Source organism: Hyla sarda, chromosome 12, assembly GCF_029499605.1.
Source record: "Hyla sarda isolate aHylSar1 chromosome 12, aHylSar1.hap1, whole genome shotgun sequence".
Classification (NCBI taxonomy): Eukaryota; Metazoa; Chordata; class Amphibia; order Anura; family Hylidae; genus Hyla; species Hyla sarda.
This window is the reverse complement of record NC_079200.1, coordinates 7,156,923-7,181,173: the sequence shown is the minus strand read 5'-3', so window position 1 is coordinate 7,181,173 and position 24,251 is coordinate 7,156,923. Positions and strand designations below refer to the sequence as shown.

The following is a 24,251-nucleotide window of genomic DNA, read 5'->3' as shown; positions in this document are numbered from 1 at the left end:
GTAATGTAGTGCTGATAACACTGATCAATGCTGTTCTATGGCAGGCTGTAGTAATGGAGTGCTGATAACACTGATCAATGCTGTTCTATGGCAGGCTGTAGTAATGGAGTGCTGATAACACTGATCAATGCTGTTCTATGGCAGGCTGTAGTAATGGAGCACTGATAACACTGATCAATGCTGTTCTATGGCAAGCTGTAGTAATGGAGCACTGATAACACTGATCAATGCTGTTCTATGGTAGGCTGTAGTAATGGAGCGCTGATAAAACTGATCAATGTTGTTGTCATTAGTTTAGAGGGATGGCTTTGTTCTTTTGGCCTTCCTGACCATGTACGTGTGATTGATTACATTGTTGCGCACTCTGTGTCTGTTACTGTACCTGATTTGTGGTCCTTATCTGTCAATGTACCATGCAATTGTAAGATGTACCTGATTGTTTGGTTCAGTTGAAGGTCTGCGGACCGAATGTTTGTGATTCCCTTTCTGTAACAAGCTTATCTATGCCTATTCAATAAAGCTTCACGGTTTGATGGTTAAAACTGATCAATGCTGTTCTATGGCAGGCTGTAGTAATGGAGCACTGATAACACTGATCAATGCGGTTCTATGGCAGGCTGTAGTAATGGAGCACTGATAACACTGATCAATGCTGTTCTATGGCAGGCTGTAGTAATGGAGTGCCAATAACACTGATCAATGCTGTTCTATGGCAGGCTATAGTAATGGAGTGCTGATAACACTGATCAATGTTGTTGTATGGCAGGCTGTAGTAATGGAGCACCGATAACACTGATCAATGCTGTTCTATGGCAGGCTGTAGTAATGGAGTGCCAATAACACTGATCAATGCTGTTCTATGGCAGGCTGTAGTAATGGAGCACTGATAACACTGATCAATGCTGTTCTATGACAGGCTGTAGTAATGGAGAGCTGATAACACTGATCAATGTTGTTGTATGGCAGGCTGTAGTAATGGAGCACCGATAACACTGATCAATGCTGTTCTATGACAGGCTGTAGTAATGGAGCACTGATAACACTGATCAATGCTGTTCTATGGCAGGCTGTAGTAATGGAGTGCCAATAACACTGATCAGTGCTGTTCTATGGCAGGCTGTAGTAATGGAGCACCAATAACACTGATCAATGCTGTTCTATGGCAGGCTGTAGTAATGGAGCGCTGATAACACTGATCAATGCTGTTCTATGGCCGGCTGTAGTAATGGAGCACTGATAACACTGATCAATGCTGTTCTATGGCCGGCTGTAGTAATGGAGCACTGATAACACTGATCAGTGCTGTTCTATGGCAGGCTGTAGTAATGGAGCACTGATAACACTGATCAATGCTGTTCTATGGCAGGCTGTAGTAATGGAGTGCTGATAACACTGATCAATGCTGTTCTATGGCAGGCTGTAGTAATGGAGTGCTGATAACACTGATCAATGCTGTTCTATGGCAGGCTGTAGTAATGGAGCACTGATAACAATGCTGTTCTATGGCAGGTTGTAGTAATGGCGCTCTGATAACACTGATCAATGCTGTTCTATGGCAAGCTGTAGTAATGGAGCACTGATAACACTGATCAATGCTGTTCTATGGCAGGCTGTAGTAATGGAGCACTGATAACACTGATCAATGCTGTTCTATGGTAGGCTGTAGTAATGGAGCGCTGATAAAACTGATCAATGTTGTTGTCATTAGTTTAGAGGGATGGCTTTGTTCTTTTGGCCTTCCTGACCATGTACGTGTGATTGATTACATTGTTGCGCACTCTGTGTCTGTTACTGTACCTGATTTGTGGTCCTTATCTGTCAATGTACCATGCAATTGTAAGATGTACCTGATTGTTTGGTTCAGTTGAAGGTCTGCGGACCGAATGTTTGTGATTCCCTTTCTGTAACAAGCTTATCTATGCCTATTCAATAAAGCTTCACGGTTTGATGGTTAAAACTGATCAATGCTGTTCTATGGCAGGCTGTAGTAATGGAGCACTGATAACACTGATCAATGCGGTTCTATGGCAGGCTGTAGTAATGGAGCACTGATAACACTGATCAATGCGGTTCTATGGCAGGCTGTAGTAATGGAGCACTGATAACACTGATCAATGCTGTTCTATGGCAGGCTGTAGTAATGGAGCACTGATAACACTGATCAATGCTGTTCTATGGCAGGCTGTAGTAATGGAGTGCCAATAACACTGATCAATGCTGTTCTATGGCAGGCTGTAGTAATGGAGTGCTGATAACACTGATCAATGTTGTTGTATGGCAGGCTGTAGTAATGGAGCACCGATAACACTGATCAATGCTGTTCTATGGCAGGCTGTAGTAATGGAGTGCCAATAACACTGATCAATGCTGTTCTATGGCAGGCTGTAGTAATGGAGCACTGATAACACTGATCAATGCTGTTCTATGACAGGCTGTAGTAATGGAGTGCTGATAACACTGATTAATGCTGTTCTATGGCACGCTGTATTAATGGAGTGCTGATAACACTGATCAATGTTGTTGTATGGCAGGCTGTAGTAATGGAGCGCTGATAACACTGATCAATGCTGTTCTATGGCAGGCTGTAGTAATGGAGCGCCAATAACACTGATCAGTGCTGTTCTATGGCAGGCTGTAGTAATGGAGTGCCAATAACACTGATCAGTGCTGTTCTATGGCAGGCTGTAGTAATGGAGCACCAATAACACTGATCAATGCTGCTCTAAGGCAGGCTGTAGTAATGGAGCACTGATAACACTGATCAATGCTTTTCTATGGCAGGCTGTAGTAATGGAGTGCCAATAACACTGATCAGTGCTGTTCTATGGCAGGCTGTAGTAATGGAGCACCAATAACACTGATCAATGCTGTTCTATGGCAGGCTGTAGTAATGGAGCGCTGATAACACTGATCAATGCTGTTCTATTGCCGGCTGTAGTAATGGAGCACTGATAACACTGATCAATGCTGTTCTATGGCCGGCTGTAGTAATGGAGCACTGATAACACTGATCAGTGCTGTTCTATGGCAGGCTGTAGTAATGGAGCGCTGATAACACTGATCAGTGCTGTTCTATGGCAGGCTGTAGTAATGGAGCGCTGATATCATTGAGCAATGCTGTTCTATGGCAGGCTGTAGTAATGGAGCACTGATAACACTGATCAGTGCTGTTCTATGGCAGGCTGTAGTAATGGAGCACTGATAACACTGATCAATGCTGTTCTATGGTAGGCTGTAGTAATGGAGCGCTGATAAAACTGATCAATGCCGTGTCATTAGTTTAGAGGGATGGCTTTGTTCTTTTGGCCTTCCTGACCATGTACGTGTGATTGATTACATTGTTGCGCACTCTGTGTCTGTTACTGTACCTGATTTGTGGTCCTTATCTGTCAATGTACCATGCAATTGTAAGATGTACCTGATTGTTTGGTTCAGTTGAAGGTCTGCGGACCGAATGTTTGTGATTCCCTTTCTGTAACAAGCTTATCTATGCCTATTCAATAAAGCTTCACGGTTTGATGGTTAAAACTGATCAATGCTGTTCTATGGCAGGCTGTAGTAATGGAGCACTGATAACACTGATCAATGCGGTTCTATGGCAGGCTGTAGTAATGGAGCACTGATAACACTGATCAATGCTGTTCTATGGCAGGCTGTAGTAATGGAGCACTGATAACACTGATCAATGCTGTTCTATGGCAGGCTGTAGTAAAGGAGCACTGATAACACTGATCAATGCGGTTCTATGGCAGGCTGTAGTAATGGAGCGCTGATAACACTGATCAATGCTATTCTATGGCAGGCTGTAGTAATGGAGTGCCAATAACACTGATCAATGCTGTTCTATGGCAGGCTGTAGTAATGGAGTGCTGATAACACTGATCAATGTTGTTGTATGGCAGGCTGTAGTAATGGAGCACTGATAACACTGATCAATGCTGTTCTATGGCAGGCTGTAGTAATGGAGTGCCAATAACACTGATCAATGCTGTTCTATGGCAGGCTGTAGTAATGGAGTGCCAATAACACTGATCAATGCTGTTCTATGGCAGGCTGTAGTAATGGAGCACTGATAACACTGATCAATGCTGTTCTATGACAGGCTGTAGTAATGGAGTGCTGATAACACTGATTAATGCTGTTCTATGGCACGCTGTATTAATGGAGTGCTGATAACACTGATCAATGTTGTTGTATGGCAGGCTGTAGTAATGGAGCGCTGATAACACTGATCAATGCTGTTCTATGGCAGGCTGTAGTAATGGAGCGCCAATAACACTGATCAGTGCTGTTCTATGGCAGGCTGTAGTAATGGAGTGCCAATAACACTGATCAGTGCTGTTCTATGGCAGGCTGTAGTAATGGAGCACCAATAACACTGATCAATGCTGCTCTAAGGCAGGCTGTAGTAATGGAGCACTGATAACACTGATCAATGCTTTTCTATGGCAGGCTGTAGTAATGGAGTGCCAATAACACTGATCAGTGCTGTTCTATGGCAGGCTGTAGTAATGGAGCACCAATAACACTGATCAATGCTGTTCTATGGCAGGCTGTAGTAATGGAGCGCTGATAACACTGATCAATGCTGTTCTATTGCCGGCTGTAGTAATGGAGCACTGATAACACTGATCAATGCTGTTCTATGGCCGGCTGTAGTAATGGAGCACTGATAACACTGATCAGTGCTGTTCTATGGCAGGCTGTAGTAATGGAGCGCTGATAACACTGATCAGTGCTGTTCTATGGCAGGCTGTAGTAATGGAGCGCTGATATCATTGAGCAATGCTGTTCTATGGCAGGCTGTAGTAATGGAGCACTGATAACACTGATCAGTGCTGTTCTATGGCAGGCTGTAGTAATGGAGCGCTGATAACACTGATCAGTGCTGTTCTATGGCAGGCTGTAGTAATGGAGCGCTGATATCATTGAGCAATGCTGTTCTATGGCAGGCTCCTATGGCACAGTATTGTTCAGTGTATACAATCTAAAGATTCCATGTAAAAGTCTCCTATGAGGACTAAACAATAGTGATTAAAGTGTAAAAAAAAAAAAAAAGTGAAGAAGCCCCTCCCCTAATAAAATCTTATGTCACTCCCTTCATCCCATTTTTAAATAAAATTACGTAAACAAAAATAAAAAACGTGGTATCGCCAGGTGCTGAAATGTCTAAACTATTAAAATATAATGTTTATAAAAACCGTAATCAATGGTGTAAACATATAAAAATACAAAAATCCAGAATTGCTGATTTTTGGTTACTTCATATAGCAGAACAAAAAATTACAAGACCTATAAGTGCGGGCTACAGACCCGTATGTGAAACCCCCAAAGGAAGTAAAAGTCAAAGCGCAATGTATGGTGTAAAAATATATATATTTTATTAGATAAAATTATTAATTCATAGGGTATGCATACAATAATTTAGAAAATAAATAATATATAATAGAGTAAAACCATGTAATTTCGTCATAAAAAAGAGGAGGGGGTACTGGGGTGAGAATAGTATAGAGGGAAAATAACATCTAGGATGTGGAAGAGCGGCTGGTGTATATAAAGTGCTAGGCTAGGGGGTAGGTGCAAAGTAGTGCTAAACCAATTCATATATCAATAAATACATGTGATGTAACCAATAGCAACCGCAAATATATAAAAGAAATATATAGTATATACGTATAAGTGATTGAAGTGAATAACCAACAAATCACAAGTAATAGTTGTGCAAACAGTATTAATAAGAATAGCAGCCAATATAGGAAGATGTGCAAAAAATAGCAATAGTGCAAATAGCAGCCGGTATAACAATACGCCACACGTACCACTGAGACAGGACTCACCCCAGCCCCACACCACACTCCAGCGCATTTCGCCAGGAGCGGCTTGATAAAGCTGCTCCTGGTGAAATGCGTCGGAGTGTGGTGGCTGTGGAGTCGGTAGATAAATGTTCCGACTCCACAGTTTTTTGTACTTCCGACTAGGGATGGACCGATATAGTTTTTTTAGGGCCGATAGCCGATAACTTATACCGATATTCCGGTATAAGTTATCGGCTATTTAACCCCCTGTGACACCGCTGCAGATCATTGATTTAAAGCGGGCGCTTTAAATCAATGATCTGCAGTGGCTTTTGTGGGGCCATAGGCCGCCGCCGCCACCACCACCCGCTTCTCTCCCCCTACCTGTCAGGGTGGTCCGGGCCATCCATCCTTCCTGTAGTGTCCGGGGGCGTTCCGGGTGAAGAGTGAATCGGTCCAGGCTGTCCGGCTCCGGCGGTCATCTTCTCCACTCCGGGCAGGCTCCGGTCTAGTACGCTGCATAGACGCCGCTGCGCAGTGACGCCCGTGCGCAGCGACACACCTGACGTCACGGCGTAGCGGCGTCTATGCAGTGTACTAGGCCGGAGCCTGCCTGGAGTGGAGAAGATGACCGCCGGAGAAGAAGGACAGCCCGGACCGGTTCACTCTTCACCCGGAACACCCCCGGACACTACAGAAACGATGGATGGCCCGGACCACCCCCATTACGGGTAAGTTTAATTTTTTTATTGACTCGGAGGGTGGGGGAGGGGCCCGACCGGTATAGCGGTATGGGCAAAAATCCATACCGGTATACCGCCCAGCATCACGGTGGGGGGTGCGACGCGGTGCGGCGGGTCGGGGGGGTGGCGGTCGCGGTGCGGGGCATTATCGGCTTATCGTCAAGGTAAGCCCAAAATCATGATTATCGGCCGATAATATCGGCCATACCGATAATCGGTCGATCCCTACTTCCGACTCCTCTGTATTAATATGCGAATGTGTGGTATCCCGATACCGTATTGCATACCGTACCTTGTATGGTGGTCCCCAAAGTCACTACCGTTCAGGTAGGGTCCCCCAGGTGGGACAGCCTCTAGTCGTCTCTTTTGTAATGTCTAAATGTATATATTTAATAATGTGTGTATTTAATATAATGTATATTAGTACTTACCTTGTTAGCGTCGCAGGACCTTTGGTCATGTGACTATGTTAATTCCTCTATGGTATGTCAGAGGACCTTTGGAGGTCCTTGGGTCACATCTTTACCCATAACTCCTTGTACAGGAGATTGACAGTTGTTATGGACCAGTGAGCTTTAGTCCAGCCCCTGCCCATATAAGGGAGCTGTAGCCAATGATCGCTCTCTTGGGTTACTGCTCTCGTGGATGCCGGACTAGCAGGACGGATCTGCACAACTTTCAATGACAAGTCTACTAGGACTGTATCCACCTTTTCCAGCCCACGGGAGCACCGGAAAGCTGAACTAATTTATGCAGGAAAAGTCAGCAACCGCCGAGCCGAGAAGTTCGTGACGAATCAAATTTACTGTAAGTTCGCTCATTTCTACCAGAAACCTGCCCGCCTCAGCCTAAACTAAACCATGAATTAACATCTAAATCCCCGCTAAAGCTAGCGTGATTACTGGACCGAATCTAAACCCCTAAATCCAGTGGATCACCGCAACAATTACCTTCCTAAGCTCAATAGACTCACAAGGTCCCAACCACTTGTCAAGCTCTAATAGACTCTGTTGTATGGACTGTTCCTGTTCATTATTGCCTAAAATCTTCAATAAAAGTTCCGACAAGTTTCTGCAAATCTCCGGTTGAGGACAATCAATTATTTACTATCTCCCTATCGCTTTCGGGAAGGGTGGCGGTAGGACAAGCATACAGAGAATAGCCCTCACCCTGGCATCACGAATAGAAAGGGTTAAGCAAGCACCCTTTAATTACCGAACAGCTACACTCCCTATACCCAACTCCCCCAGGCTATCACAAATGTATTTATAAATAAAGTTGAATCCAAGAAGCTGTTCCACCAAGTTCTTCTAAGCTCTTCTAGCAGATAGAGGTAGTTGGGCAGAAGCTGCTGGTTTAAAAAAAATATCAATTTTATCTAATAAAATTGATATTTTTTTTAAACCATGGTTTTTACTTCCTTTGGGGGTTTTCACATACTGGTGTATAGCCCGCACCTATAGGTCTTGTATACCCCTATCTTACCTATGAACTTATTTTTTTTTTAGAGCCTACATATAGGAAGGGCAGTTTCTTTGTCAGAACAAAAAAAAAGCGATCAAAAAGTCCCATTAAAATAAAAAATGCTTCTGATAAAAACTACAGATCACTGCGCAAATAAAGTGGAAAGAAAAATGGAAGTCATAAAAAAAAAAGTAAAAAACAAATTAGCGACATGTGCATTGTATAGGTGCAGTCCATAGAGATTTGCATGAAGCTGCTCAGGATGGCCACTAGATGGCAGCAGACAACCACAAAATGATGACACTATATCCCCTCCCCCAGGTCATGTATCTCATAGATCAGCATTCCTCTCCAGCTCCCAGCATGCCCTGACAGCCAGATCCTCATATAGAACTGATCCCTAACCAGGGTGCCTCCAGCTGTTGCAAGACTACAATTCCCAGCATACCCAGACAGCTATTGGCTGAGACACTGTTTGAAAAACCCTGTAGAAATGCGGTTTGCTGCACATGTTTTCTCCCAAAATGGTTCATATTTTACCAATTGTCCAAAAAGGTATAAAAACGTGTGATCACAACCAGGAGATACTGTATATTACACCACACTGTATAATACACCACACTGTATATTACACCACACTGTATAATACACCACACTGTATATTACACCACAATCACTACTCACTATACTGTATATTACACCACACTGTATAATACTCACCACACTGTATATTACACCACACTGTATATTACACCACACTGTATATTACACCACACTGTATATTACACCACACTCACTACTCACTATACTGTATATTACACCACACTGTATAATACTCACTATACTGTATATTACACCACACTGTACAATACTCACTATACTGTATATTACACCACACTCACTACTCACCACACTGTATAATACTCACTATAATGTATATTACACCACAATCACTACTCATCACACTGTATAATACTCACTATACTGTATATTACACCACACTGTACAATACTCACTATACTGTATATTACACCACACTCACTACTCACTATACTGTATATTACACCACACTGTATATTACACCACACTCACTACTCACTATACTGTATATTACACCACACTGTACAATACTCACTATACTGTATATTACACCACACTCACTACTCACTATACTGTATATTACACCACACTGTATATTACACCACACTCACTACTCACTATACTGTATATTACACCACACTGTATAATACTCACTATACTGTATATTACACCACACTCACTACTCACTATACTGTATATTACACCACACTGTATATTACACCACACTCACTACTCACTATACTGTATATTACACCACACTGTATAATACTCACTATACTGTATATTACACCACACTGTATATTACACCACACTGTATATTACACCACACTGTATATTACACCACACTCACTACTCACTATACTGTATATTACACCACACTGTATATTACACCACACTGTATATTACACCACACTCACTACTCACTATACTGTATATTACACCACACTGTATAATACTCACTATACTGTATATTACACCACACTGTATATTACACCACACTGTATATTACACCACACTCACTACTCACTATACTGTATATTACACCACACTGTATAATACTCACTATACTGTATATTACACCACACTGTATATTACACCACACTGTATATTACACCACACTGTATATTACACCACACTCACTACTCACTATACTGTATATTACACCACACTGTATATTACACCACACTGTATATTACACCACACTGTATATTACACCACACTGTATATTACACCACACTCACTACTCACTATACTGTATATTACACCACACTGTATAATACTCACTATACTGTATATTACACCACACTGTATAATACTCACTATACTGTACAATACTCACTATACTGTATATTACACCACACTGTATATTACACCACACTCACTACTCACTATACTGTATATTACACCACACTGTATAATACTCACTATACTGTATATTACACCACACTGTATAATACTCACTATACTGTACAATACTCACTATACTGTATATTACACCACACTGTATATTACACCACACTCACTACTCACTATACTGTATATTACACCACACTGTATAATACTCACTATACTGTATATTACACCACACTGTATAATACTCACTATACTGTATATTACTCCACACTGTATAATACTCACTATACTGTATATTACACCACACTGTACAATACTCACTATACTGTATATTACACCACACTGTACAATACTCACTATACTGTATATTACACCACACTGTATAATACTCACTATACTGTATATTACTCCACACTGTATAATACTCACTATACTGTATATTACACCACACTGTACAATACTCACTATACTGTATATTACACCACACTGTACAATACTCACTATACTGTATATTACACCACACTGTATAATACTCACTATACTGTATATTACACCACACTGTACAATACTCACTATACTGTATATTACACTACACTGTATAATACTCACTATACTGTATATTACACCACACTGTATAATACTCACTATACTGTATATTACACCACACTGTACAATACTCACTATACTGTATATTACACCACACTGTACAATACTCACTATACTGTATATTACACCACACTGTATAATACTCACTATACTGTATATTACACCACATACTGTATAATACTCACCATACTGTATAATACTCACCATACTGTATAATACTCACCATACTGTATAATACTCACCATACTGTATAATACTCACTATACTGTATAATACTCACTATACTGTATAATACAATACTCACTATACTGTAAAATACTCACTATACTGTAAAATACTCACTATACTGTAAAATACTCACTATACTGTAAAATACTCACTATACTGTAAAATACTCACTATACTGTATAATACTCACTATACTGTAAAATACTCACTATACTGTATAATACAATACACACTATACTGTATAATACTATACTGTATAATACAATACTCACTATACTGTATAGTGAGTATTATACAGTATAGTGAGTATTGTATTATACAGTATAGTGAGTATTATACAGTATAGTGAGTATTGTATTATACAGTATAGTATTATACAGTATAGTGAGTATTGTATTATACAGTATAGTGAGTATTATACAGAATAGTGAGTATTGTATTATACAATACTCACTATTCTGTATAATACTATACTCACTATAAGGTAGAATACTCACTATACTGTACAATACAATACTCACTATACTGTACAATACAATACTCACTATACTGTACAATACAATACTCACTATACTGTACAATACAATACTCACTATACTGTATAATACAATACTCACTATACTGTATAATACAATACTCACTATACTGTATAATACAATACTCACTATACTGTATAATACAATACTCACTATACTGTATAATACAATACTCACTATACTGTATAATACAATACTCACTATACTGTATAATACAATACTCACTATACTGTATAATACAATACTCACTATACTGTATAATACAATACTCACTATTCTGTATAATACTCACTATTCTGTATAATACTCACTATACTGTATAATACTATACTCACTATAAGGTAGAATACTCACTATACTGTAGAATAATCACTATACTGTATAATACAATACTCACTACTGTATAATACTCTATTCTGTATAATACTATACTCACTATAAGGTAGAATACTCACTAATGTATAATACAATACTCACTATACTGTAGAATACTCACTATACTGTATAATACTCACTATACTGTATAATACTCACTATACTGTATACTATACTGTATAATACTATACTCACTATAAGGTAGAATATTCACTAATTTATAATACAATACTCACTATACTGTACAATATTCACTAATTTATAATACAATACTCACTATACTGTACAATACTCACTATACTGTATAATACTCACTATACTGTATAATACAATACTCACTATTCTGTATAATACTCACTATTCTGTATAATACTCACTATACTGTATAATACTATACTCACTATAAGGTAGAATACTCACTATACTGTAGAATAATCACTATACTGTATAATACAATACTCACTACTGTATAATACTCTATTCTGTATAATACTATACTCACTAATGTATAATACAATACTCACTATACTGTAGAATACTCACTATACAGTATAATACTCACTATACAGTATAATACTCACTATACTGTATAATACTCACTATACTGTATAATACTATACTGTATAATACTATACTCACTATAAGGTAGAATACTCACTAATTTATAATACAATACTCACTATACTGTACAATACTCACTATACTGTATAATACTCACTATACTGTATAATACAATACAATACTCACTATACTGTATAATACTATACTCACTATTCTGTATAATACTATACTCACTATAAGGTAGAATACTCACTAATGTATAATACAATACTCACTATACTGTAGAATACTCACTATAATGTATAATACTATACTATAGTGAGTGTTATACATTATAGTGAGTATTATACAGTATAGTGAGTATTCTACCTTACAGTGAGTATTACACAGTATAGTGAGTATTATATTATACAGTATAGTGAGTATTATACAGTATAGTGAGTATTCTACATTATAGTGAGTATTCTACCTTACAGTGAGTATTGTATTATACATTAGTGAGTATTCTACCTTACAGTGAGTACTCACTATATTCACTAGAATGTACAATACTCACTATAAAGTTGTATTAAAAGGCTATGGACACTAAACCTGAGCGGGTGGCAGGGTTATCAATAAAATCACTGTCTACACTACACCCAAAATAATGATTAAACATCCCTCTCACACCACCCAAACCTTTATACAACAAAAACCATACAAATTGGAAACTGTTGTAATTGCGTCAAGATTTGCAAAATTGACTTCAATTTTTCCTAATTATTTTTTTTTCCAGTTGAAGATCATTTATTATGGAAAATTGAAGTCATAACAAATGCCATTGTGCCACAAAAAACAAGCTTCATATGGGTGCGAAGATGAGAAAAATAAAAGTTTGGCTATTAAAGGGCGAGGAAAAAAAAATTAAAAAAAAAGTGGCCTGGTTCTTAACCTCTTAAGGACGCAGGGCGTACAGGTACAGGTGACATCCTGGTACTTAAAAGGGATATTCCGGGATCTAAGCTTTTATCCCCGATCTTTTTCTATGCCTCCAGCTGGTGCATAACTACAACCCCCAGCGTGCACAAACTACCAAAGTGCATGCTGGGAGTTGCAGTAGTGTAGTTATGCAACAGCTGTAGACACAAGTCCCAGCATGCCCTTCAGCTGTCAATGCATGCTGAGAGTTGTAGCTTTTGCAACAGCTGGAGGCACACTGGTTGCAAAACACTGAGATAGGTAACAAACTCCCAGTGTTATGCAACAGCTGGAGGCACACTGGTTTCAAAACTACAACCCTCAGCATGCATGGGCAGCCAAAGGGCATGCTGGGAGTTTTAGTAGTATGCCTCCAGCATAACTACAAGTCCCAGCATGCCCTTCAGCTGTCACTGCATGCTGAGAGTTGTAGCTTTTGCAACAGCTGAAGGCACACTGGTTGCAAAACACTGGGAGTTTGTTACCTAACTGTTTCGTAACCAGTGTGCCTCCAGCTGTTGCAAACTACAACTCCCAGCATGCCCTTTGGCTGTCCGTGCATGTTGGGAGTTGTAGTTTTGCAACAGCTGGAGGCACACTGGTTGCAAAACACTGTGTTAAGTAACAAACTCCCAGTGTATTGCAACCAGTGTGCCTTCAGCTGTTGCATAACTACAACCCCCAGCATGCATGGACAGCCGGAGGGCATGCTGGGAGTTGTAGTTTCGCAACAGCTGGAGGTTTGAAAAAATTGATAAAAAAAAAAATTTCTTAATCCTTCCAGTACTTAGCTGCTGTATGTTCCACAGAAAGTGCTTTTGTTTTTGTATTTTTTTTTTTCAGTCTGACCACAGTGCTCTCTGCTGACACCTCTGTCCATTTTAGGAACTGTCCAGAGTAGGAGCAAATCCCTATAGAAAACCTCTCCTGCTCTGGACAGAGGTGTCGGATAGAAAAATTCAAAAAGAAAAGAACTTCCTGCGTATTATACAGCAGCTGATAAATACTGGAAGGATTAAGATTTTTTTAATAGATGTAATTTAGAAATCTGTTTAACTTTCTGACACCAGTTGATTTAAAAAAAAATTAAAATGTTTATTTCAGCTGGGGTCCCGCCAGCCACCCCGGCATTCTGAACTTTGCTCCAAACACTGGGTTCCAGTGTTGTCACGCCACGCCCCCTCCAACAGACATGAATGGAGGGGGCGTGGCATCACGACCACCGGAGCCAAGCGTACTATACATTGGGGGGGAGATCAAAACCTGTCCTTAGGAAAAGTTGCCCATAGCAACCAGATCGCTTTTTTCATTTTGGACAAGGCCTCAGCAACCAATCAGATCGCTTCTTTCATTTTTGCAATGGGCAACTTTTCCTATGTACAGGTTTTGATAAAACTCCCCCATGATGTTTAGAATGTCAGAGATCGTGATCAGACATCTTATCCCCTATCCTTTGGATAGAGGATAAGATGTCTAGGAGCTGAGTACCTCTTTAAAGGGGGTTAAAGGGGTATTCCACGAAAAAATAAAATAAAAATAATCTTCATAACTGGCTCTAGAAAGTTAAAACAGATTTGTAAATTAATTCTATTTAAAAAAATAAAAATAAAAATCAGCTGCTGAAGTTCAGTTGTTCTTTCCAGTCTGACCACAGTGCTCTCAGCTGACACCTCTGTCCGTGTCAGGAACTGTCCAGAGCAGCAGAAAATCCCCATAGCAAACCTCTCCTGCTCTGGACAGTTCCTGACATGGACAGAGGTGTCAGCAGAGAGCACTGTGGTCAGACTGAAAAGAACAACTCAACTTCAGCAGCTGATAAGTACTGGAAGGATTACGTTTTTTTATTTTTTTTTATAGAATTTACAAGTCTGTAGAATTTTCTGGAGCCAGATGATATGAAAAAAATAAATAAATAAAATAAAAAGTAGTTTTTCATGGAATACCCCTTTACACAATACTAACTTTTTCTCTAACATGCCGACACTGTTCCGTGCCCTCTGCTCCACCTTGGAAATTACAGGGGGATGTACACTGAGGGTAGGTTCACACGCGCAGATTTTTTTGCGGGTTTTCCGCTGCGTATTTGAAAGTGGGCGGGCTCTTCTCGGCTGTCCGCAGCAGATTTTCCGCGGTGGAATTTACGCTGTGGAAAATCCGCCACAGTCCCTACTGACTGATGCGGATTTTCCGCAGTGTACATTCCGCCGTGGAAAAATCGGCTGCGGACGGCCGAGAAGAGCCCGCCCACTTTCAAATACGCAGCGGAAAACCGTGTGGCAACACACCCTGAAGGAGAGAAGAAGAACGAGGGAATCATCCAAGCATTCAGGGAGGGCAGATCACAGAGGCTGTAGAATTAGATTAGGAGGCAGGTGGATTACATTGTGCAAACAAAAAGCAGGGCCCCCACAGCTCCCCCTACAGGGAACAGAATGAATAAATAAATAGAATAAACGAATGAAGGAATAAATCACTTACCCTACCCAAAAGGTGTCCAGCAGCCCCTTATACAAAACCACAAGATTCACCTGAAAATCTCTTTATTGGAAAACAGAACAAGATTTACAGATAAGTTAAGCTTAGATATTTACTAACACGTTGGTCCCGTCTGCTCTGTGGGGAACATATATGACGATTGCCGATCTATAGGACCCCGGCGGGGGAGGGAGACGCACGCTTATAAATACTGTATAAACAATCTAGTGGAAAGCCAAGTGCAGGATACCTCGCACCTTGTATCTGTACAACGGGAGAGTGTAGAGCAGTGGTCTTCAACCTGCGGACCTCCAGCTGTTGCAAAACTACAACTCCCAGCATGCCCGGACAGCCAACGGCTGTCCGGGCATGCTGGGAGTTGTAGTTTTGCAACATCTGGAGATCCGCAGGTTGAAGACCACTGGTGTAGAGGATTGTATAGAACAATGAGTGGTCGCGTCGTTCATAGACATCGGATTACAGAATGTTTAAAGGGGCACTTCACTGGACAGCGTTCAAAACATTCAGTTCTGAACACTGGGGGGGGGGTCGTGACATCACGTCAAGCCCCTCCAGTTGATTTAAAAAAAAAAAAAAATATTTTTTCCAGTGGAGTACCCCTTTAAACGATGTACTCCATTGGTCAGCGTTCGGAACATTTTAGTTCCGAACGCTGGGAGTCGTAACGTCACAAGCCCCTCCCATAGACTTGCATTGAGGGGGCGTGGCGTGATGGCGTCACGACTCCCAGCGTTCGGAACCAAAATGTTCCGAACGCTGACCAATGGAGTACATCGTTTAAAGGGGTACTCCACTGGAAAACTTTTTTATTTTTTTATTTAATCAACTGGTGCCAGAAAGTTAAACAGATATATAAATCAATATAAAAAAAACTAAAAAAATAAAATAAACTTAATCCTTTCAGTACTTAGATGCCGTATAATCCACAGGAAGTTCTTCTCTTTTTGAATTTCCTTTCAGTCTGACCACGATGCTTTCTGCTGACACCTCTGTCCATGTCAGGAACTGTCCAGAGTAGGAGCAAATCCCCCATAGCAAACCTCTCCTGCTCTGGACAGTTCCTGACGTGGACAGAGGGGTCAGCAGAGAGCACTGTGGTCAGACTGAAAGGAAATTCAAAAAGAAAAAGAACTTCCTGTGGAGCATACAGCAGCTGATAAGTACTGGAAGGATTAAGTTTTTTTTTTTTTTTTAAATTGAAAGCTAAAACACATTTGTAAATTTCTTCTGTCATCAGTTGATTTAAAAAATATAAAAAAAATAAATAAAAAAAGTTTCCCAGTGGAGTACCCCTTTAAGCAATCAGACTGGTGCTTAGGACAACCCTGTAAGGACAGTTTTTACCCATGAGGCCGAGTGTATTTTTACACAACAAATTCACCACTGTTCTGCCCGGTTCACATCATCCAATGCTGGTCGGAGCCGCTCACGGATTCCATTGTTTCTAGCAGGTAAAGTAGCGCTGCATGCACAGTCTCTTTACCCGATATAGGAACAATGGGATCCATTGGACACCGATGGCGTCACCGATGGAACAAATCCAGCACTACGTCATGCGGGTGTGAACAGGGCCCAAGTCCAGGGCTACGAGATGACCGAATCTGCATTAAAGGGGTTCTCTGGAGGGGGGAAAAAAATGTTTCCAATCAACTGATGCCAGAAAGTTAAACAGATTTGTAAATTACTTCTATTAAAAAATCTTAATCCTTCCAATAATTATCAGCTGCTGAAGTTGAGTTGTTCTTTTCTGTCTGGCAACAGTGCTCTCTGCTGACATCTCTGCTTGTCTCGGGAACTGCACAGAGTAGAAGAGGTTTGCTATGGGGATTTGCTTCTAAACTGGGCGGTTCCTGAGACACGTGTCATCAGAGAGCACTTAGACAGAAAAGAACAACTCAACTTCAGAAGCTCATAAGTACTGAAAAAATGAAGATTTTTTAATAGAAGTAATTTACAAATCTGTTTACCTTTCTGGAACCAGTTGATTGAATAACCCCTTTAATCTTTCCAGTACTTAGCTGCTGTATGCTTCACAGGAAGTTGTGTGGTTCTTTCCAGTCTGACCACAGTGCTCTCTGCTGACACCTTTGTCCATGTCAGGAATTGTCCAGAGTAGGAGCAAATCCCCAAAGAAAACCTCTGCTGCTCTGGAGAGTTCCTAAAATGGACAGAGGTGTGAGCAGAGAGCACTGTGGTCAGATTGGAAAGAACTATACAACTTCCTGTGGAGCATACAGCAGCTGACAAGTACCTCCCCAGAGTACCCCTTTAAGTTAAAGCATCCGCATTCATGCCCCTTGGCGATAGGCCGCCTATTTCACCATGTAGCCCTCGATAGAAGTACAAAGTGGCCGTACCCTGAAAAAACTATGTTGGGGGGTCATGAGCCTCGGAGGTGAAGTACAATTTCTCTATTACCTATTAATAACAAAATAGCTTTATAATTAAATAAATTATAAACGCAACACAAACGAGAGCGTCCGACACTGGAGACGATTAAAGCCGAGAGACGATCGGGCGCCCTCCATAACCAGCAGGTCAGTTCACACGGAGATCATAATGCAGTAAACCATCGAGAAGCACAAAAGTCTTTAGGAATCAACAAAAATAAAATAAACCACATATATATACACAACTTCAGCTTCACGTGGGGGGGGGGGGGGGGAAAGACACCGATCGCGTTACTTTGTGTCACAGATCTCCTCGTCCCGATCTTCCGCAGATCAATGCAAGTGCTATGATTTATGCTACAGATTCGTGCCTTCAGGAACCACTGACCGCTGGAACTGCAGATCTTCGTTGCTCAGTATCAGCAATTATAGCGGGGGGGGGAAAAAATGTTCATTTTCATGAAGACATCACAGGGTGTGAGCGGTAAATGTTAATGCAGAGTAGGATATTGGCGCTTGTGTTGGGAAAAAAAAAAAAAATATATGGAGGAGCGGTTCTACTTCAGTATTCATTGCACAAGTCCAGAGATGTCAGGTCACTAAAATCACAGTCAAAGAGTTCACTTACACCCTCGCTGTTCTCCAGCCCGAAGTGGTACTCGTGAGAGAGCGAAGGGGACAGGCTGATGAACTCATCCGTAAGGAAGTCGGGCAAGACGGCGGCGGTGACGGGGGAGAGGTGGAGGTCTTCTGTGGGGTAACCTAAGGACAGCTCTGTCTCCGGTGTTAGCAGGGATTCTGGAAACAAAAAACAATACATTAAAAAATAAATAAAATTTAAAAAATTTAAATCGTGAAAAACTAAGTATCTCCATTTAAATCTTCTCAGGAAGTTCTATGTATCTAAAATAGAGGTCTCCAAACTGTTGCAAAACTACAATTCCCAGAATGCCCAAACAGCTTTTGGCTGCCGAGATGAAAGCCTTGATTTACCCTTTTGACACAACGTGGATCCTCTGGAGGAGGCAGACAGGCCTTTGGCTGTTCCGATATGTTGGGAGTTTTAATTATTGCAAGAGCTAAAAAGGGCCACAGTTTGCAAACCACTGATCTAAAAGCAAGAATTTAAAGTGGTACTAGACATCTTATCACCTATCCAAAAGGATAGGGGAAAAGATGTCTGATTACGGGGGTCCCTCTGCTGGGGATCCCCGCAATCTTGGCTGCGGCACCACAGACATCCGTGTCATTCCGTGCCGGATAACTGGCGATGCGGAGGCTCGTGATGTCACGGCCACGCCCCCTCAATGCAAGTCTATGGGAAGGGGCGTGGCGGCTGTCACGCCCCCTCCCATAGACTTGCATTGAGGGGGCGTGGGCATGGCGTCACGAGCCTCTGGTGCTGAAACGGACGATCTAAACGAATGCCGGGTGCAGCAGAAAGATCGTAGGGGTCCCCAGCGGTGGGACCATTGCGATCTGACATCTTATACCTTAACCTTTGGATAGGGGATAAGATGTCTAGGGGTGGAGTACCACTTAAATCTATGCATTTAAGTATAAAAAGGATCCTAAATCCATGAGGAGCATACCCTGGTTTGGTTTGTGGTTTGGTTCGTTATTTATCTTGTTTTTTCCCATAACATTTGATACGGTGCCACATAAAAGGTTGGTGCATAAAATGAGAAGGATCGGGGTGGGGCAGAACGTGTTTAAGTGGGTAAGTAACTGCCTCAATGATGAGGGTGGTTATTAATGGTTCTTATTCTGATTGGGTGACTGTTACAGGGGTCCATCTCTGGTCCTGTTCTATTTAATATATTTATTAATGACCTTGTAGAGGGGTTGAATAGTAAAGTAGCAATCTTTGCAGATGATACTAAACTCTGTAAAGCGGTAACACAATAGAGGACAGTGCACTGTGTATAGTAGATAACACAATAGAGGACAGTGCACTGTGTATAGTAGATAACACAATAGAGGACAGTGCACTGTGTATAGTAGATAACACAACAGAGGACAGTGCACTGTGTATAGTAGGCAACACAATAGAGGACAATGCACGGTTACAAATGGATCTGGATAGGTTGGAGGTTTGGGCTGGGAAGTGGCAGATGAGGTTCAAAACTGAAATGTAAGGTTGTAAGGTAATGCACATGGGGAGGAAAAATCCGGGCTGGGATTATGTATTAAATAAGAAAACACTGAGAACAAACGAAAGGATTAAGGAGTTTAAATTAACAGCAAATTTAGATGTAGTTACCGGTGTCAGGCAGCTGCTCTCAGGGCAAATAAAATCATGGGGGGGGGGGGGGGCATAGGTACCTCACACTCTTGAAAAAGCCAGTTATTACTGGCGAAACGTTGAGTCAGAGGATAATTGATTTTAGCTCAATCCCGGTCTTTGAAATTGGGTGGACCACGGAGATACGTGATGCTAAGTCTGTAGACAGAATAGAGCAGAATACTGCTAACATATCTCTGTGGTCATTACATCCTAAGCATAGAATGCTACTAAACTGAAATAAATAAGGGATTGTAATTTTAATCACACACTGCTACCTGATGGCAAATGAGCACCTTTAATTATAATTTGAAAATATTAAAAGTTAAGTTTTAGACCGAAGGGTCTTTATTCAGGGCTTTCCCTGAGGGGACTGTCATCCCCAAGGTTGTTTATATAGTTGTAGTAGCTCATAGATCCTCCTGGCGTTATTTTTTGTTAGTTACAGTACTGGTCAGACCACACCTGGAATACTGTGCACAGTACTGGTCAGATCGCACCTGGAATACTGTGCACAGTACTGGTCAGATCGCACCTGGAATACTGTGCACAGTACTGGTCAGACCACACCTGGAATACTGTGTACAGTACTGGTCAGACCACACATAGAATACTGTGTAGAGTACTGGTCAGACCGCACCTGGAATACTGTGCACAGTACTGGTCAGACCACACCTGGAATACTGTGCACAGTACTGGTCAGACCACACCTGGAATACTGTGCACAGTACTGGTCAGACCACACCTGGAATACTGTGCACAGTACTGGTCAGACCACACCTGGAATACTGTGTAGAGTACTGGTCAGACCGCACCTGGAATACTGTGCACAGTACTGGTCAGACCACACCTGGAATACTGTGCACAGTACTACTATCTAGAACTGTACGTATAACAATGGGGCATCTTCTATGTAACTATCGAAAAGGTTTCCACACCACCAGCACAGACGGGGATTCTTTACTGTAAGAGCAGTGAGACTATGGAACTCTCTCTCCCAGAGGAAGTGGTCATGTGAAATAAAAAATAAAAAAGTTCAGGAGGAGGGGCCTGGATACATTGTAGTTTTGCAAAAGCTGGAGGCACATTGTTTGGGGAAACACCATTCTATAGGAACACACCTGTCTGGGCATTAATATAGGCCTTCATTCTAGACGCTCACCTTGGTCACATGGTAGCAACCCTACACCAATATCCTGAGAGGGGGCCAGGGCGGTGGGCCCATTAGGTGCTGGGGCTGTGGGCCCATTGGGGCTCTGTTTGCTGGGTGAGTTGTCTGTAGAGCTCGTAGCTTTGGTCGGGGTCTTGACGGGACTACAAACCCCAGAAGTGTCTTCTGGGCAGAGGAACACGTCGATGGGTCCACGTGTGCTTTTAAGAGAAATCTGCAGCCCCTGGAAAAAATAAGAATAAAATATATATTTTTTTTAAAATAAATATTGCTATTTTTATTTTAAATTATTTAAATTATTAAAATTATTACTGCGACTGTAATACACAGAGTGAACACTGATCATCATAGGACACTGGGTGTAATACAGAGTGAACACTGATCATCATAGGACACTGGGTGTAATACAGAGAACACTGATCATCATAGGACACTGGGTGTAATACAGAGAACACTGATCTTTATAGGACACTGGGTGTAATACAGAGAACACTGATCATCATAGGACACTGGGTGTAATACAGAGTGAACACTGATCATCATAGGACACTGGGTGTAATACAGAGTGAACCCTGATCATCATAGGACACTGGGTGTAATACAGAGAACACTGATCATCATAGGACACTGGGTGTAATACAGAGAACACTGATCATCATAGGACACTGGGTGTAATACAGAGAACACTGATCATCATAGGACACTGGGTGTAATACAGAGTGAACACTGATCATCATAGGACACTGGGTGTAATACAGAGAACACTGATCATCATAGGACACTGGGTGTAATACAGAGTGAACCCTGATCATCATAGGACACTGGGTGTAATACAGAGAACACTGATCATCATAGGACACTGGGTGTAATACAGAGAACACTGATCATCATAGGACACTGGGTGTAATACAGAGAACACTGTTCATCATAGGACACTGGGTGTAATACAGAGAACACTGATCATCATAGGACACTGGGTGTAATACAGAGTGAACACTGATCATCATAGGACACTAGGTGTAATACAGAGTGAACACTGATCATCATAGGACACTGGGTGTAATACAGAGAACACTGATCATCATAGGACACTGGGTGTAATACAGAGAACACTGATCATCATAGGACACTGGGTGTAATACAGAGAACACTGATCATTATAGGACACTGGGTGTAATACAGAGAACACTGATCATCATAGGACACTGGGTGTAATACAGAGAACACTGATCATCATAGGACACTGGGTGTAATACAGAGAACACTGATCATCATAGGACACTGGGTGTAATACAGAGAACACTGATCATTATAGGACACTGGGTGTAATACAGAGTGAACACTGATCATAATAGGACATTGGGTGTAATACAGAGAACACTGATCATTATAGGACACTGGGTGTAATACAGAGAACACTGATCATTATAGGACACTGGGTGTAATACAGAGTGAACACTGATCATAATAGGACATTGGGTGTAATACAGAGAACACTGATCATTATAGGACACTGGGTGTAATACAGAGAACACTGATCATTATAGGACACCGACTAATACAAAGTGACACATGCCATATAACAAGGACTCTCTTACCTCTGTGGGGTCTGAGACTTGCATCTGTGTTTCTGGAGGGGCTTTAATCACCATCAACATTCGCTCTGAGGGGTCCGCTATACTACGGAGGTCCTGACAAGTCACATATCCTAATGTACAGTCAGTAAAGGAAAACTTAGCAAAACGAAGACAAGTAAGAGGTCACCAAATAGTTAACTTTGCACTGTAACATTTTTTATAACATGACAAATAAATAAAAATCTATATTGCGCATTCACAGATTGGATCCACTGCGGATTTAAATTTGCGGAGCCACAATTCTAAAATTTTCCTAGGCAAATGCACTTATGTATTTTTAATAAGCACTTCAATAATGTACTTACCTTTTAGAATCTGCAACTGAGGATTATAACTCTGGATCCGCAACCTCAAATCCATGTTGGAAGTGTTGTGTAAATGCGCCCTAAAAAGGCGTTTCCAAATCCATAAACGTATGGCCTAACCATAACTTAGAGGACTCCAGTGGAAAAAAAAAAAACGTTTTCTTCTTCACATAAACTGGTGCCAGAAAGTTCTACAGATTTGTAAATTACTTCTATATAAAAATCTTAACCCTTCCAGTACAAAACAGCTGCTGTTTGCTTCACAGGAAGTTGTGTAGTTCTTTCCGGTCTGAACACAGTGCTCTCTGCTGACACCTCTGTCCATGTCAGGAACTGTCCAGAGCAGGAGAGGTTTGCTATGGGGATTTTCTCCTACTCTGGACAGTTCCTGACACGCACAGAGGTGTCAGCAGAGAGCACTGTGGTCAGACTGGAAAGAACTATATAACTTCCTGCGGAGCATACAGCAGCTGATAAGTACTGGAAGGATTAAGATTTTTTAATAGAAGTCATTTACAAATCTGTTCAACTTTCTGGAGCCAGTTGATATGAAAAAAAAATGTTTTCCCCCCACCAGAGTACCCCTTTATAAAGGGAACCCATCATCAATTTCATGTCGCCTGACTTACAAGTCATCAGGGTGGGCTCTGGCAGCTTCCACCCAACCCACCTTTATTAGATCACTACCTGTTTGGGTAAAGGGAGATATCACTCCAGGCCAACAGGGTGGGGGAGAAGCTGCCAAAGACC

At 41.2% G+C, this 24,251-nt stretch overlaps 1 protein-coding gene across 1 annotated transcript in view; it reads right to left on the bottom strand.

The window, feature by feature from the left end:
* Positions 1-17,914: 17,914 nt before the first annotated feature.
* The window catches only part of E2F1 (E2F transcription factor 1), a 19,366-nt gene continuing 13,029 nt past the window's right edge, over positions 17,915-24,251 (bottom strand). Inside the window, exons 5-7 of the mRNA XM_056548249.1 lie at positions 23,158-23,272; positions 21,551-21,782; positions 17,915-18,902 (exon numbers count right to left, since the gene is read on the bottom strand). Of these exons, the coding sequence (XP_056404224.1) occupies positions 18,667-18,902; positions 21,551-21,782; positions 23,158-23,272 (583 nt within the window). The 3' untranslated portion in view covers positions 17,915-18,666. The remainder of the gene's footprint in view (positions 18,903-21,550; positions 21,783-23,157; positions 23,273-24,251) is intronic.